Below are 16,763 nucleotides of genomic sequence, written 5' to 3'. Positions count from 1 at the left end.
AAAAGTAAAGTTATGGTGTTTGAAAGGAATGAAGTCACAGAGTGTGCAGTAAGGTTGGATGGTGAGGATATGGAGAATGTGAGTGCATTCAAGTACTTGGGTAGTGTGATGAGTAATGATGGAACTTTGGGGGATGAAGTGCGTGAAAGGGTACAGCAGGGAAGGAAGGTTGTTGGTACACTGAAAGCAGTGATGAGAAATAGGGAGGTGAGTATGGAAGTTATGAAGTCACTGCATGATAGTACTGTGATCCCTACCCTGACGTATGGAAGCGAGGCATGGACCTTGCAAGAGGGGAACAAGTCAAGAGTGAGAGCAGTGGAAATGAGTTACTTGAAAGGAGCATGTGGAGTGACGTGGAGGGACAGGTTGACGAATGAAGAAGTGAAGGAACGCTGTGGGGTGGATGTGGTTGAAAAGATTAGGAGAAATACACTGAGGTGGTTTGGACATGTGAAGAGAATGGAGAATGAAAGACTGACTAAGAGGGTGTATGTAGGTGAGGTGGAGGGAGGGAGAGGGAGAGGTAGACCGAGGATGAGGTGGAGGGATGGAGTTGAGAGGCATATGAGGGAGGGGGGGGTGAGTTGGGGGGAGGGTAGTCAAATGGTGGGTGACAGAGCGACTTGGAGGCGTTTTGTCTGCGGCCACCCTTTGCAGGATTAGGGCGTTGGGCTATAGATAGATAGATAGATAGATAGAATCTCGGGGGGGGAGCAAGAGAGAGAGAGAGAATAGCACAGAAGTAGGTATGGTGTAGAAAGGCGATGGGGTAGAGGGAAAGAACTTTGACCTCAGTAATTGTGGGATTAGGGTTGGGTTGGAGAGAGAGAGAGAGAGAGAGAGAGAGGTTGACTTACGAAAGACCTTTAAGAACCAATTATGTTCGTAAGCTGGGGACAGCCTCTACTTAAATGCACCCACATTTTCCATTTCCTTACCATCCAACCTCACTGTACATTCAGTGACACATTTCTCTTGAAGACCATAACTTTACTCTACCCCACATTCACCTTTAGATTCCATTTCTTACACATTCTTCCAAACTCATTCATTAAGCCTTCCAGTTCTCGGTCATCTTCACTTAACAGTACAATATCATCTGCAAACAACAGTACAGGAAGTTTCCAAATGCTGTCCTCTCTCATTTGGGCCACTCCACCATCCACTGCTCTATCTCGTATCTCTTTTATAACCCCATCCATATACAGATCGAACAACCATGGAGACATGACACATCCCTGTTTCAGTCCAACATTCAGATAGCAAAATTTACTCAGTTCACCACCCACATGCACTGCAGCCTTAACATCTTCATACGTACTCTTCACACCATTCAACAATTTCCCATTTACTCCATATATTCTTAATATTTTCCACAATCCTTGTCTATCCACTCTATCATATGCTTTCTCCAAATCCATGAAGGCTGCATACAACTTCTTTCCCTTCTCGAGAAACTTTTCCACTAATGACCTAAGGACGAATATCTGATCTACACAACCTCATCCCTTCCTAAAACCTCCATGTTTTTCTCCAAGTAATTCCTCTGTTATTTCCCTAACTCTGTCAACTTGGGCCCTTCCATATACTTATCCTATTATACTAAGAAGACAAATGCCTGTATAATTACCACACACTTCTTTTTCTCCTTTTCCTTTATAACAGGGGAATAATTATACCTGACTTTTAATCCTCTGGGACTACCTTCCTCGCAGGCCAAACTGCACATCTTCCATATCCATTCCAGTACTCTCTCTCCCCCATTCTTCACCATTTCGCCACACACTCCATCAATTAGAGCCCCTACAAACTCCTGAAAGTTGCCAGTGTTCAACGGATCACTAAACAACGTGTGGTCACTATCCGCTCACAGCTGGTGTTCCTTCCTTTTAATTCCTACTTGCATAAAGCAATATACGAGTATTATATTCATCTTACATACTTTACTGATGCACTAAATGAGATTTATGCTGAAAAGTTCTTCACTGAGTTTGCTAAAAGCCATGAAAGCTTATTGTGTGTGTTTGCATTCAGCACTTTTTTACTAAGTGTTATGAACCTCAGTTGTTGGAAAAAGGTATCATACAGTTTCCAAAGATCGTAAACTTTCAATTGGCAAATCCTGACATGATTCTATTCATTATACACTTAATAATACTGTACTGAGAACTGCACGGCCGAAATTGCACAGGGCCAAGATCAGCGACCCAAATGTTTAAAGGCATGGTATTCCTCTTCTATCTATCTATTGCCAGACGCCATAATCCCATAAGGGGTGGCCGTTTGACTTTGAGTTATTTGTTTTACAGGGAGGGGCACTAACCCTCCACCAACCCACTTGTTGACATGTAGGGAACACGTATGGTTTGGTTATATGGTTACCACCCAGTGCTGTAAATGGTTTCCTGGCTTACAGGAAACCATTGGCTTATCACTCAATGTAAAGCCACCTGTAAAGGAAAGAAAAGCAATAAGAAGTGATAGGAAAGATGGGAGAAATAGGAAGAGAGGAGGGCAGGCACAGAAAAAGAATGATAAAGGCTAAGGAAGGAGTAGGCAGCACTACATCAAGTGAGTGGATGATGGTCGCCACCACCTACCACCTCTTGCTTTGAGGAAACGTCTCAGTTCTGCTGCAGTCCATTTTTCCACATATATTTTTGCTGCACAGTGGACCAGAGCACTATATTTTCCGGATTCATCAGCTGATATCAAAAGGCGTGGGCGTCAGGTGTCGTGTATAAACACCATCAGCACTGCCCTTGGCCCCTGGCGGCATGCACACAAACTACACAGTGCTACCCATGAGAAAGTCCCTCCATATGAGCTGAGTGGGTTCATATTATCTTCGATTGTTGAAGCACCATATTTCCTTCATTTGTTATGTAAGACACAGTTTCATTATACCCATTTACCATTTTTTCTCACAAATACACATACAACACCTAAAAACATGGCAGTGATCAATACTCGGGTAACATATTAATAATTGCATGTAGGCTGTCCTTAAACTGGGATAGATGCAAATGACAACCTTCCATTTCAATTATATACTGATAAGCCATTTTCTCTCCAGTATTATATTATGTAGATTAATCAATACAGAAAATCAATACAGAAAAGTAACACAAAAATTACCATATATAATAGATGGTAATTCAAGCTGACCACATTTTTGCATTTTACATTAAGTTATCTGGCAAGTGATGGCATCTTTTTCCAGTTTGTGGAGGCACCAATTCCTGGAGCTTGCCCCATTTTGACTTTCTTCACTGCCTCCACTACTTCCATCCTAATGATCTCTTCCCCCTTTCTCACCTCTCTCCTCCTCCTAGCCATTCCCCAGCCACTTATACTCACATTACTTTCATGCTCTATGTTTAACAGTTCCTTTAAGTGTTCTTTCCATCGGCTAATTTTTCTCCCTTCTTCACTATCAATCTACAAATTTTTATCTTTAACACCCTTTCTAATTCCCTTTACCTCCTTCCAGAACATTTTCTTATATTCTCTCCCCTCTTTACAAATTCCTTCCAAATTCCTCATCCACTCTCTTCTTACTAATCTTTTTACCTTTCTTCCTCTCTGCATATAACTCTCTCCTGTCTCTCAACTTCCTCCATTCCTCTACTTCCCATCCACTCGCTAGGTGCTTTCTTCATTTATGCCACAACTTGTCTCACCTCTTCATTTCACCATGCTGCTCCTTGTACCCCCTTTCATCTTCTCTTCACCCCACACACCACCTCACATGCTGCACAGATTTCTTCTGTGAATATCTTGCACACACTTTCCACCTCCCCCATCTGCTTTAAATCATAATTACCCAACTGCTTCGCCACTCCTCTCTTATATTCTACCTTTTTAATCTTCTTGCAACCATCCACAGCCCCTGCATGCTCTTGAGGCCATTACAAACCTCCTCATTCTGTCATTTACACACACAAAATCAATTACTGCTTTTCGTTTATTCAGTTCACCACCCATCCTTCTCATCACTCGCCATATATACTTGTCGATCATTTTGTGCCTAAAGAAGGTATTGGCTATCACCAACCCCGTTCCCAAAAAATGTCCACTAGAGCACTATGATTATCATCCACATCTGCAGGCACAGGCCACTCACCAACTACTCCATTCACCTTAACATTCCCTACTTTCCATTCATATCTCCAATCAAAAACACTCTCACTCCTCTCAAGGTTCACCATGCATGTTTCAATATTTGTCCAGAACTCTTCTTTCACTCTGCTTCCACCATCTAGCACTGGTGCATGCACACACACAATCCCCCACGTTTGTAATCCAACTTTCAATATTACCCACATTACCCACGTTTGTAATCCCACTTTCAATATTACCCACATTACCCAATTCCACCTTAGACGATTCCGGTGCTGTTCCTCCATCACTTCCCCCCTCTGACTTCCTCATGGCTGACATTTAAATTTCTTCAGCTGATGTATTTTCTGCCATCACTGGCCTCAATACTAATAAGGCATATGGGTCTGATGGGGTCCCTCCTGTTATTCTCAAGAACTGTGCTTCTGTGCTTACACCCTGCCTAGGCAAACTCTTTCGCCTTTGCCTATCAACTTGTACCTTTCCTTCTTGCTGAAAGTTTGCTCTTATTCAGCCAGTCCCAAAGACAGGTGACCATTCCCAACCCTCTAACTATCGTCCAATTGCTTTAACATTCTGTATCTCAAAAGTTTTCAAGTCTATTCTTAATAGAAAAATTTTAAAGCATCTTTCCTATCACAACCTTCTTTCTGATCGTCAGTATGGGTTCCGTCAGTGACATTCCACTGGCGACCTACCTTTCAGACTCCTGGTCATCCTCCTTTTGGGACTTTGGCGAATGCATTGCCATTGCACTTGACATCTCAAAGGCTTTCGATCGAGTCTGGCATAAATCTTTAATTTCCAAACTGCCCTCTTACGGTTTCTATCCTTCTATCTGTACCTTCATCTCTAGCTTCCTTTCTGGTCATTCTATAGCCGCTGTTGTAGACGGCCATCATTCTTCTCCTAGATCTATTAACAGTGGTGTTCCTCAGGGCTCTGTCCTACCACCAACCCTCTTCCTTTTATTCATCAATGACCTTCTAAGCTGTACATCTAACCCTATCCACTCATGTGCTGATGACTCCACCCTTCACCTTTCCATTCGATTCCCGCAACGTCCATCTCAGCTTTTGCTTCAACAAACAAGGGATGAGGCTGTGGCACACCTAATGTCTGACTTGGCTTGTATCTCTGAATGGGGTAAAAATAATCTTGTTGTTTTTAATGCATCAAAGACTCAGTTTTTGCGTCTATCAACCCGACAAAATCTTCAACAGATATACCCACTAATGTTTAATAATACTGTACTCAGCTTAATCCTGCATCATCCATGAGCATGCTTGGGGTTTCATTTACTCAGGACTTATCTTGGAAAAATCATATTACATCTCTTGTAAAATCTGCTTCCAAGAGACTGGGTGTGCTGAGCCGACTCTGTTCCTTCTTTACCCCCGCACAATTGTTGACTCTATACAGGGGTTTTATCCGCCCCTGCATGGAGTACAACTCTCATGTGTGGGGAGGCTCCCCACATACAGCTCTTCTGAATAAGGTGGAGTCAAAGGCTTTTCGCCTCATTAACTCTCCTCCTCTTGCTGACTCCCTTCAACCTCTGTCTTTTCGCTGCACTGTTGCATCTTTATCTCTTTTCTATTGCTACTTCAATGGTCACTGCTCCTCTGAAATGTCTGCATGCATTCTTGCACCTCTACGATGGGCGCGTAGCACCTGACTAGCAGCAAACTCTCATCCTTTTTCTGTCCAACTCTCTAATGCAAGAGTTAACCATTACTCCCAGTCCTCCATTTATGCAACAGGTCAACTCTGGAACTAACTCCCTCTGTCTGTATTTCCTGCTTCCTATGATCTCCAGTCTTTCAAACGTAGTGTGTCCAGGCATCTCAAAATGATTTGATCTTGAATTTGGCTCTCTCTTGTATTTTTTCTCTTGGAAGGAACAGTTTTGCAGGCTCGTTGCCTTTGGTTTCTTCTTCCTCAAAAAAAAAAAAAAAAAAAATAAAAAAAAAAATCCTTGAACCAACTGATGCATACTCCCTTATATTTTCCTTCAATCTCTTGTACACAACAATACAGACACCCTCTTTTGCCCTCTCATTCTCACCTTCTCCTGCACATATACTCCATCCATATTCCCACTCTCTCACATTCCCACCTCCCCACTTAGTCTCAATTAATCCACATATGTCCACTTTTGCACCCTCAAGCACCTGGACAATATCTCTCTTTCACCTCATCATTCGCACCCCTTACATTCTATGTCGCAATCCATACCACGTTCTTTGTCCAGTCATTGGTTGTCACCTGTTTGTCTGTCCTCTTCCATGGCTTCTGTTTGCATTTTTAGTTCGTTGTTTTCTGGGGAGGGGCACTAACCCTCATCCAACCCACTTCTTGACACACAGGGAACACTTGTTGGTTAGTTATAAGGTTACCACCCACCATATTAAGTGATTTCCTGGTTTACAAGAAATCATTTGGCTTGTCACTCAATGAAAAGTTATATACCCGAAATGTTACACTGCCAATAAATAATGGAACGTGAGATAGGGGTGCTCACCAACCACTCACTCGATGTAGTGCTGCTTTGGGTGGCTGCCCTTTCCTCTCTTCCCTCCATCCTCTACTGTCTTTCCTTCATTCATTCTTTCCTCTTCCTTCTGCCTATGGGTGACTTTACACTCCCTCTTCTGTCTTTCTTTCATTCATCTTTTCCTCTTCCTTCTGCTTATGGGTGACTCTACATTGAGTGACAAGCCAAATGGTTTCCTGTACACCAGGAAACCATTTACTACGCTGTGTGGTAACCATATAACCAAATTATGGCGCCTGATGGTTTAGTGGGTAATTAAGGCACTTCAATCGGATTGAGCCTGTGTAGGTTTATATCCGAGAGGTGGTTGGGGTTTATTGCTCACGTAATCCCACTCAGGGATGAGTGAGGCTGGTCACTCTCATTTTAAATGTCAGGAAAAATATGCCTAGCCCCGGGCTCTTATGCTCCTCATGAGGTGGCACAGGACTGGATGAGGAACGGATGGATGGATGAATATATACAATGTTGAACTTCATGTGTTATTTTGGCGGGAGCTAAATGGAACTGAGTTGTAATCCTAACAAAGAGGATACACAAAATAAACATAACTGGTACAGTAGAAGTCCGATTTTTCGGCATCTATGGGACCAGGCAAGTGCCGAAATATCAAAATTGCCGAATTATCGAAAACCCTACCCACTCAGTACCTTATATGTTTCGGTGAACACTATCATCATTACTCATATCATTACAAATGTGTTTGGAAAGAGTACTGTATACTGTTTGATACTGTACAATACTGTAATGAATACCGTACTATACAGTGGAAGCTCGATTATCCAGGCTCACCCTGCCCCCACCCACACCTCCTGCTCACAACTCGATCACAAGGGTGGTAGGATGGAGTTTGGTGAGGCAACTGTTACTCCTGACGTAGCCTAACCTTGCTTAACTACTTAATAATTTAACCTAACCTGACCTAACCTGGGCTCCAGTTGGGAAATTGGGAAACTAAATCCACTTTTGTGTACGATGAGTTTCATCCATTATGCCCGAAGCAATCGTAGGTACGGCTTAAAGAACGTGATAAAAGAGAAAAGCTTTCAGCAAGAGAAGGTAATTTACTACCCTCAAAATAGAAAAACACAGAAAACAAACTGGAGGAATATGAACTGAATTGGTGAGGTCTTTAGGCTGTATGCTTAGACGAAAAGTAATGGGTTTCCTAGTTTTAGGGAACGAAATGAAACAAGAATGTCTGCTAATCAGAAAAAAAAAAAAATACTCATCTCATGTGTTCTCGTAAGTTAGCATTGAGTTCTGCATTTTTCGTTAGGTATCGCGCCTCCCAACATATTTCGGACCAACAAAGCATTGTTATTTCTTCCTCTTACATTTACTGTTCACTCTTTTGTTCATTCTTAAGTGTACTGTATGTGTGAAAGAGAGAATTAATACAAACAATAATGCATTCCATTAACCCCATCATAGCTGTCAGCCTCGAACAATGCTTTACTGTAACGGTGTCAGGGATGTTGGGTTAGGGAGAGCTATAAAAAACTGCGAACAATTATGGGAAGGGAACGAAGGTCACTGGTATGTTTTCACAACCCTCCTCTACCATCTCAAACAGTCAGGCGGCCTGCCACTTCATCTCAGATGTTTTCGCCGATATGTTTAAATGCTAATGGAACATGCACCCTAATTATGAGTAAGTTTCTTCCAATATGCCGGAAACAAACGTAGGTAAGGCTTAAGGAACGTTATGATAATAAGAAAACAAACTAGAAAAATACAAAAACAAACTAGAAAATATGAATTGAATTGGTAAGGTTATTACGCTGTATGCTTGGACGAAAATTTAAGAGTTTCACAATTATAGAGGACGAAATGGAACAATTATGTTTACTAATAAGAAAAAATACTTTCATCTCAAGTGTTCTTGTAAGGTGGCATTCAGTTCCACATTCATTGTTCGATGTCGCTTCCCAACACATTTCGGACCGACAGAGCATACAGTTATTTCTGCTCCTTACAGTTAAGTGTACATTTATTGCACATTCTTTTGTTCGTTCGTGTATGTGTGAAAGAGAGTATTGATACAAACAATAATGTATTCCATTAACCCCTTATGGCTGTTAGCCTTGAACAATGCTTTACTGTACCGGTGTCAGTAACGTTAAGTTAGGGAGAGCCATAAAAACTGCGAACAATTATGGGAAGGGAACCAAGGTCACTGGTATGTTTATACGACCCTACTCTACAATCCCAAACAGCTCGGCGGTCCTTTCATCCCAGATGTTTTCGCCGATATGTTTAAATGCTAAAGTAACATGCACCCTAACTTTATGTTTAAATTCTAATGTAACATGCCCCCTAATTTTCTTTCACGAATCATAACAAATCACAAGATGGGTTTAGGGAGGAGGGGAAAAAGCCAGGTGTACCAGATGAGTCTTTTCACATCTGTAAGAAAAAGAAACTGACTTTATAACTCTGAAAAAATGGTTTCAAGGTCTGCCACGGGAGTACACAAATTTCTGAACTCACGAACATTGAATATTTGAGGGGGGTAAACATACGCTTTGCTGTAAGCAGTAAAAGCACCTTACCAAATCAGTTCATCCTGATAGTCTGTTATATTTTTCTGATTATTTCTGGGTTGGTAAATAAACATTTCTTGTTAAATCTTTCCCCGCTGTTTTTATCTGTTCTGGTGTGACGACTCTTTGATTCGTTAACGTAATGGCAGAAGACACTGTTCTAATCTAAGTGTTTAAACCTGGCCTAACCTAGCTTAACTGCACCTAATAATGTAACCTAACCTAATCTTCAGTTGGGAAGTTGGGAAACGAAGTCCACATTTGAGTACGATGAGTTTCGTCCATTGTGCTGGAAACAATCGTAGGTACAGCTTTAGAACGTGATGATACTAACAGGGAGGAAATCTTTCAGTAAGAAAACGTGATTTACCGAACTGAATATAGTCTGAAAAATACTGAAACAAGCTGGAGGAATATACATTGAACTGGAAAGGTCTTTCTGGTACTTAAGTGTACATTTACCGGTAAATAAATCAGTCTAACGGTACAGTACTTGTGTTTCCGCCGGATTAATCGTGCTTTCGGATTAATCAGGCACCCCTTAACACCATATAGCCCGGATAATCGGGCTATCTCTGTACATGAATATGAAAAATAAAGAAATTAGTGAACATAATGTATATAAATGTAATGGTACAGTAGGCCTACAAGTTCACATGCACTTACCTAAACTTAGAGTAGGTTCCTTATTTACATATGTACAATAGAAGGGGTTGATTGGAGTCTGCTACTGCTGGAAGAAGTCCCCAACACACTCGAATAGTAATTTCAGAGGTATTTCGGTACGAAGTTCACAAAGCACACAGAAGAATCAAGAGAAGTCGGCAGCAGCACGGCAACAACTCGGAAGAATGGCGGAAGAATGGCGAAACAGATTCTCTTTCCCATGCTAGACTCACTACATGTTTGTCCTCTCTTTATGCTATAGGAGAAAGAGCTAGCCTCTGAGCTTCATGGCAGTGGTAGACTCGTTCCATCACTTTCACTATCTCACTCACTAAGGCGGGTAAAGGCGGGTAGCTAGCTGGCGAGCCTCATGGAGAATTTCAAGACTGACGAAAAAAATCGGAGAATCTGCCGAACGATCGGAGATTTTCGTAAATGGGACTATTTCTCAAAACTGCTGAAATGTCAGATTTGCCGGGGAATTGGATGCCGAAATATTGGACTTTTACTGTATCTGCAAAATCACTCACTGTATGTCTAAAGTCCACTCATTTTTTAATGTTATGTTCTCCGTAAATACAGTAAAGGTACCTTTCGATTTACACGAATTTAAATTACACGTTTTTAAAGTAACATGATGTAAAAGATCTGTCTTTTTGTTTACAATACATGTTTTTCTTAAAATAACACGATTTAAGAACAAACACAACTCGCGCCATGGGGCATTTCATTTTGCGGTCACCAAAGGTCTCACACCGTCTTCCTGCGCTAGAAGATGAAAAAAGTTGCCAAAAACATTTTCACTGTTATACCAGGAGCAGGAGACGGATTCAGACGAGTTGTTGTGATGTGAGTTGCCTATGCCTCTTCTCTCTATCTGTACAATATGTGGGTACATAATTCATGTGTAATTAATGGTACAAAATTATTGTATAACTGTATTTTATTTACCATACAGTGCTCTAGAAAATTCACAGAACCTAACTCCTTCACTTAACATGTATTCTTATAGGAAAATTATGTTTAAATTACCATCCATCCATCCATCATCTAATCCTAGATTGTTCCATGAGGAGCGTACGCACCCAGGGCTAGGCAAGTTGGTCCTGATATTTAAGATGAGAGTGACCAGCATCACTCATCCCTGAATGGCATTACATGAGCAATAAACCCCAACCATCCCTTGGATATGAACCTTCACTGGCTCAATCCGATTGGAGTGCCATAATTACCCACTAAACCACCTGACGCTAAAATTTGGCTATATGGTTACCACCCAGCATAGTAAATGGTTTCCTGGTGAACAACTACCATTTGGCTTGTCACTCAGTGTAGTCACCCACAGGCAGAAGGCAGAAGTAGGAGGAAAGAATGAAGGAAAGAACGACAGGAGAGGGAGCGTAAAGTCACCCGCAGGCAGAAGGACGAGGAGAGAATGAAGGAAAGACAGAAGAGGATGGAAGGAAAGAAGGATGGAGGAGTGGAAAGGGCAGACACCCGCGAGCAGCACTACATTGTGTGAGTGGATGGTAAGCGTCCCCATCTACCACATAATAATAATCATCATCATCATCATCATCATCCTGACTTCTTCCTACCTAACGATGAGGTAAGGTCTCTATCTATCTATCTATCTATTACCAGATGCCTCAATCCCGTTTGGGGTGGCCACAAACAAATCGCCTCCACATCGTCCTGTCCCCCGCCATTTCACTGCCCTGCTCCCAACTCACACCCCCCTCTCTCAAATACCTCTCCACGCCATCCCTCCATCTCATCCTCGGCCTCCCCCTCCCTCTTCCCCCCTCCACCTCACTCACATACACTCTCTTCGTCAGTCTTTCACCCTCCATCCTCTCCACATGGCCAAACCACCTCAATGTGCTCCTCATAACACTTCCTATCACATCCACATCCACATTACAACGCTCCTTTATATCCTCATTCGTCAGCCTGTCTCTCCATGTGACTCAACAGGCTCCTCTTAAATAACTCATTTCCATTGCTCTCACTCTTGACTTGTGTCCTTTCAACAACGTCCAAGCTTCATTTCCATATGTTAGAGTTGGTATCACAATACTGTCATGTAACTTTTTCACTTCCATGCTCACTTCCCTGTTTCTTATCACTGCTTTCATAGAACCAGCAATCTTTCTTCCCTGCTGTACCCTTTCAAGCACTTCACCCTCCAAACCTCCATCCTTACTCATCACACTACCCAAGTACTTAAATGTACTCACATTTTCCAATTCCTCACCATCCAACCTCGCTGTACATTCACTGACTTCACCTCTCTCAAAGACCATCACTTTACTCTTCCCTACATTCACCTTTAGATTCTGTTTCTTACACATTCTCCCAAACTCATCCACCAAGCCATGCAGCTCCCCTTCGTCTTCACTCAACAACACAATATCATCTGCAAACAAGAGTACAGGAAGTTTCCAAACACTATCCTCTCTCACCAGGGCCACTCCAACATCCACTACCCTACCTTGTACCTCTTTTATTACCCCATCCATGAACAGACTGAACAACCATGGAGACATGACACATCCCTGTTTCAACCCAACCTCCAAAGAGAAAAATTCACTTAGTTCACCATCCACACTGCAGCCTTAGCACCATCAAACATACTCTTCACAGCATTCAACAACTTTCCATCTACTCCTTATATTCTTAATACTTTCCACAATCCTTGTCTATCCACCCTGTCATATGCTTTCTCCAAATCCATGAAAGCCGCATACAACTTCTTTCCATTCTCTAGAAACTTTTCCACTAAAGATCTAAGAATGAATATCTGATCTACACAACCTCTTCCCTTCCTAAAGCCTCCCTGTTCTTCTCCAACTAATTCCTCTGTTCTTTCTCTAACTCTGTCAATAAGTATCCTACCATACACTTTTCCTATTATACTAAGAAGACAAATTCCCCTATGATTACCACACACTTCTTTTTCCCCTTTTCCTTTGTACAAAGGAATAATTATACCTGACTTCCAATCCTCCGGGACTCTACCTTCCTCCCAGGCCAATCTGCACATCTTCCACATCCATTCTACTACTATCTCTCCCCCATGCTTCAGCATTTCACCACACACTCCATCAATTCCTGGGGCTTTCCCCAATTTAACTTTCTTCATTGCTTCCACAACTTCTATCCTACTGATTTCTTCCTGTCTTCTCACCTCCCTCCTTCTCCCAGCCATTCCCCAGTAAGCAAGGGCAAAACAAAAGAGAACTGGACGTTATACTGTATATGGACCACCCTGTACTTTTTAGCATCTGTGGCATACAATATATATATATGCATATAACCAGGACTTACGGCATGTTCGTGATGTATGGCCACGTGCAAAAGTTCACTAGCAATACTCTGCCAGCATTAACCTGTATTTCATATTTATCACTCCTCCCCAAATGAGACAATAACACTTCTTCCTGTGCTCAATTTACTGGTACTTGAAACAGACACCTTCATATAGTAATTGTCAGGTAATAAAGATGCCAGGTTATACTAACATCCCTTAATTTCCTCTATAATCCCCCTAAAAGGTGGATGGTGGACTATGGAAGAACAGCAGCTTTGGTCTGCAGCCCATGTTACTTATATTAAATAACAACTTCCATTGCTACAGTCGGCAGAGAAGTGTTTACATACTTTCACTCATGCTCAGGACAGGAGGCTTGGAACACATTTTATAGCCTCGGACAGCCTCAAAAACTCTAGCAATGTATCTACCTGACATATATCAAAACTGGTTCAATCCCGGGTCTCACTAACCACACCCAGTTATCTACATGTGTTGGCTGTTGTGGCTTCTAGAACACAATACTCACGTAAATTGAGGTACTGTACTTGTAATGTGTATTATGTCACACTGCTCTTCACATGCTGTTTGGGCAGGGTTTAGATTGGAACTGAATCGTAAACGAACGGATACACAAAATGCACATAGCTGGTATTTGCGCTGTTATTCACTCAGCCATTTATTTATATCTCTATTCCACTCATGTTTACTGTTACTGTGTATAATGCCTGATATTTAATGCTGCTCATCAGGTGTTGTTTTGGCAAGACTAGACTGGGAATGAGTATCTCCACCCAGCCATTTATATACCTCCTTATTCCACTCATGTTTGATGTTACTGTGAATAATGTTTGAAATTTGATGCTCCTCTTCACGCATTGTTTTGGCAGGACTAGATCAGGACTGAGTATCACCACCTGCCTCCTTGACCCACACTAGGTCCTTGACCATGGCAACAGCTGACGTAATAGAGGTACACACCACTAATGATGCAACTCATGTTATATTTTTTCCTTTTCTTTACTTCATTAATTTTGAATGTTGAAATTTCATTGTAAATATGAATATCATATGAGTTTAACTTGAAACAGTTCCTAACTTCTATGATGTCATAAATCTGAATCACCGAAAAAAGAGCCATCTTATCTTGAGGGTGTACAATACTAGTAACTCCTTCACTATTAAAGGTCTACCCTAAGCTGCAAGCACTCATCACAAAAAAAATTCAAACATACTAGACATGGACATTAGTATACCAAACCAATTAATACAGTATACTACTGTCTAATTTACCATTAGTTTCAGGTGTATTGCTATGAGTACACCTGTATGCTGTATTTCAATATTTAAAATAAATCTCTGCTGGGAAATGCAACATGCTGGTGAAGAAATTTTTAGGAAGGAAAAACTATCAGATACTGCCCGACTTACTTTGAATTGACGAATGCATGGTCACGTATGGCTGTTATAACATCGTTGAACATAATGCGTGAAGTCAGGGTGTGGCCATGGTAAATAACAGGGGTACCATCATTACCATCCCAACAGTCTAGCTCAATGACCCTACAACCCATTCGCAGAGCACGAGCATACGCCTCTACTGATGAGTCACTAGCCAGCTGGTCCCCTGTCAGGTAGCTGTGGGAGAAGAGTAAACAGTAACACTAATTCATTCACTCTAACTGTTTAGTTGAGCCTGGGGCTACAATAACATCAAAGGCAACAACAACAACAACAGCAATAAGTACCTTTCACTATCTATCTCTCCACTGTAAATGCTAAGCTATAACATATGATATAAACTAGATAAAGATCCTATATAGTTATGAAGAAAGTGCTATGGAAAGGATGTAGAGACAGTCTTGTTTTATTCTGCCACTGAACTATGGAAAGTAAACTGTCACAGTGTTAAAATCTTCAATAAGGTGTGGTACATGAACTGAGAAGAATGAAAGATTTGGTATACAGGACTCCCAAGTTGAATGCTACAGTATAAACTTAGTCTCGGCGTCTGAAGTGACACTAATGAATTACGAGTGCAGAGGGGCTCCTCCTGCATTGCTAGCACCTTGCTGGCTGAGAAGAGTACCAAAATTGCTCATGACAGAGGCAAATTCAGTGGTGGTGAGGAGGAGGACTTGCAGCTTGCGGGTGACATCATGGACACCAACTGGTCAAGTGGTAAATGCTCACTATCAGACTCAGCTGATGAGGAGGACAAGGTGACAGTGTCTAATAATGAGAGGCTCATGATACTGGCACTGTTAGCTACGTCTGTAGGGGACAGATCCTGCTCAGTAGGGGCCCAGCTGAAAGCAGGGCCAATTACATTTATAGTCACGTCTCTGAATGGCACCTGAGTTTTTAATATCCCACAGCATCTCACTGATACAGTAAATGCCTCAACTTTGGAGGAAAACTGCATTGAGGGGAAGACTCAGCTACTGGGTGGCGGTTCTTCAGTATGCCTGAAGATCTCAGCCATGAACAGCCGAGCCAGCTGGAGGCCATAACGGCTTTCAGTAAGTGGAAGGTAACCTGCCACCTTGTCCACTCCAGGGATGATCCATCCATCAAGTGTGGTAAAATCAGGTTTGTGTCACGGGATCTGGATGAAGCAGCTCTGATGAGGAGGCACTGGCCTCTGGACTAGGGATCCTCAATGCTGCTGGAGGCATCCCAGATCCCAGTACTCTTCCCCACCCCTGTTGCACAGCATTACCCACAGTGAGTGTGGCTGATGAACATGGGACTCCTTACATCTCAGATGCTGTATGGACATGTGTCATACCACCTGTTCTCTGCTGCTTTAGCTGTCACTAGTTTGGACATGCCAGGCTGTCATACAGAAACAAGCCCAAGCATTCTATGTGCAGCATCTGCCATCCTTTTAGGTCAGATGAGGCAAGGTTGCTGACATGTTCACAAAGCCCCAAGTGTTTTGTATGTGGTGGAGAACACACAGTGCTGTCTTAGCGATGCCCAAAGTACTTATAGGCTTGTGACATGCATGACACCCCGCATGGAGATAGTGTGTCCTCACTGGACATCAACAAAAAACACTCTTGCACTACATTCAGTGCCTCATCCCCATCTGTACTTCTCATGCCTTCCTAGGATGCCAATGTAAGGGAAGGGACAAGTTATGCCTATGCAACCAAGAACCGGTATAATGTATTGGCAGACGTGGATCAAGAGGTCAGCCCCTTGCAGGTCAAAGACATAGTGAGGGTCTCCACAGATCAGATATCTTTGGCTGTGGCTCTGATCTACACCAGTGATCTTGCCAGGAGAAGGGCATCTCTCCCCGAAGAGGCAACTTGTCAACAACATGCGGCCCGTTCTTCAATCTCCAAGGAACCGTAGCAAGATCTAGGACTGCACATCCCCACCCAAACCAGTGATCCCTGACCTCCTGCCCCTTCTGCCAGACTTCCTTGGATGTCATCTGCCAATTGGACCACTGGTTCCCACCCAACTCCCTGTCAGCATCACCATCAAGACACTACCCAACTGAGTGTTAATGACAATGCAGGTACTGGTGGTACCTTCATTG

The 16,763-nt window shown here is 42.3% G+C and overlaps 1 protein-coding gene across 1 annotated transcript in view; it reads right to left on the bottom strand.

The window, feature by feature from the left end:
• Positions 1-16,763, bottom strand: part of sl (small wing phospholipase C gamma 1) — a gene marked incomplete at its 3' end in the record, with an annotated part of 811,582 nt that overhangs the window by 597,001 nt on the left and 197,818 nt on the right. The window contains exon 8 of the mRNA XM_080275567.1: positions 14,639-14,845. Within this exon, the coding sequence (XP_080131693.1) occupies positions 14,639-14,845 (207 nt within the window). The remainder of the gene's footprint in view (positions 1-14,638; positions 14,846-16,763) is intronic.

The sequence above is a fragment of the Coenobita brevimanus genome, chromosome 62 (genome assembly GCF_032717465.1).
Source record: "Coenobita brevimanus isolate Jiangsu-jjx chromosome 62, ASM3271746v2, whole genome shotgun sequence".
In the NCBI taxonomy this organism is placed as follows: Eukaryota; Metazoa; Arthropoda; class Malacostraca; order Decapoda; family Coenobitidae; genus Coenobita; species Coenobita brevimanus.
This window is presented reverse-complemented; position numbering and strand designations above follow the sequence as displayed.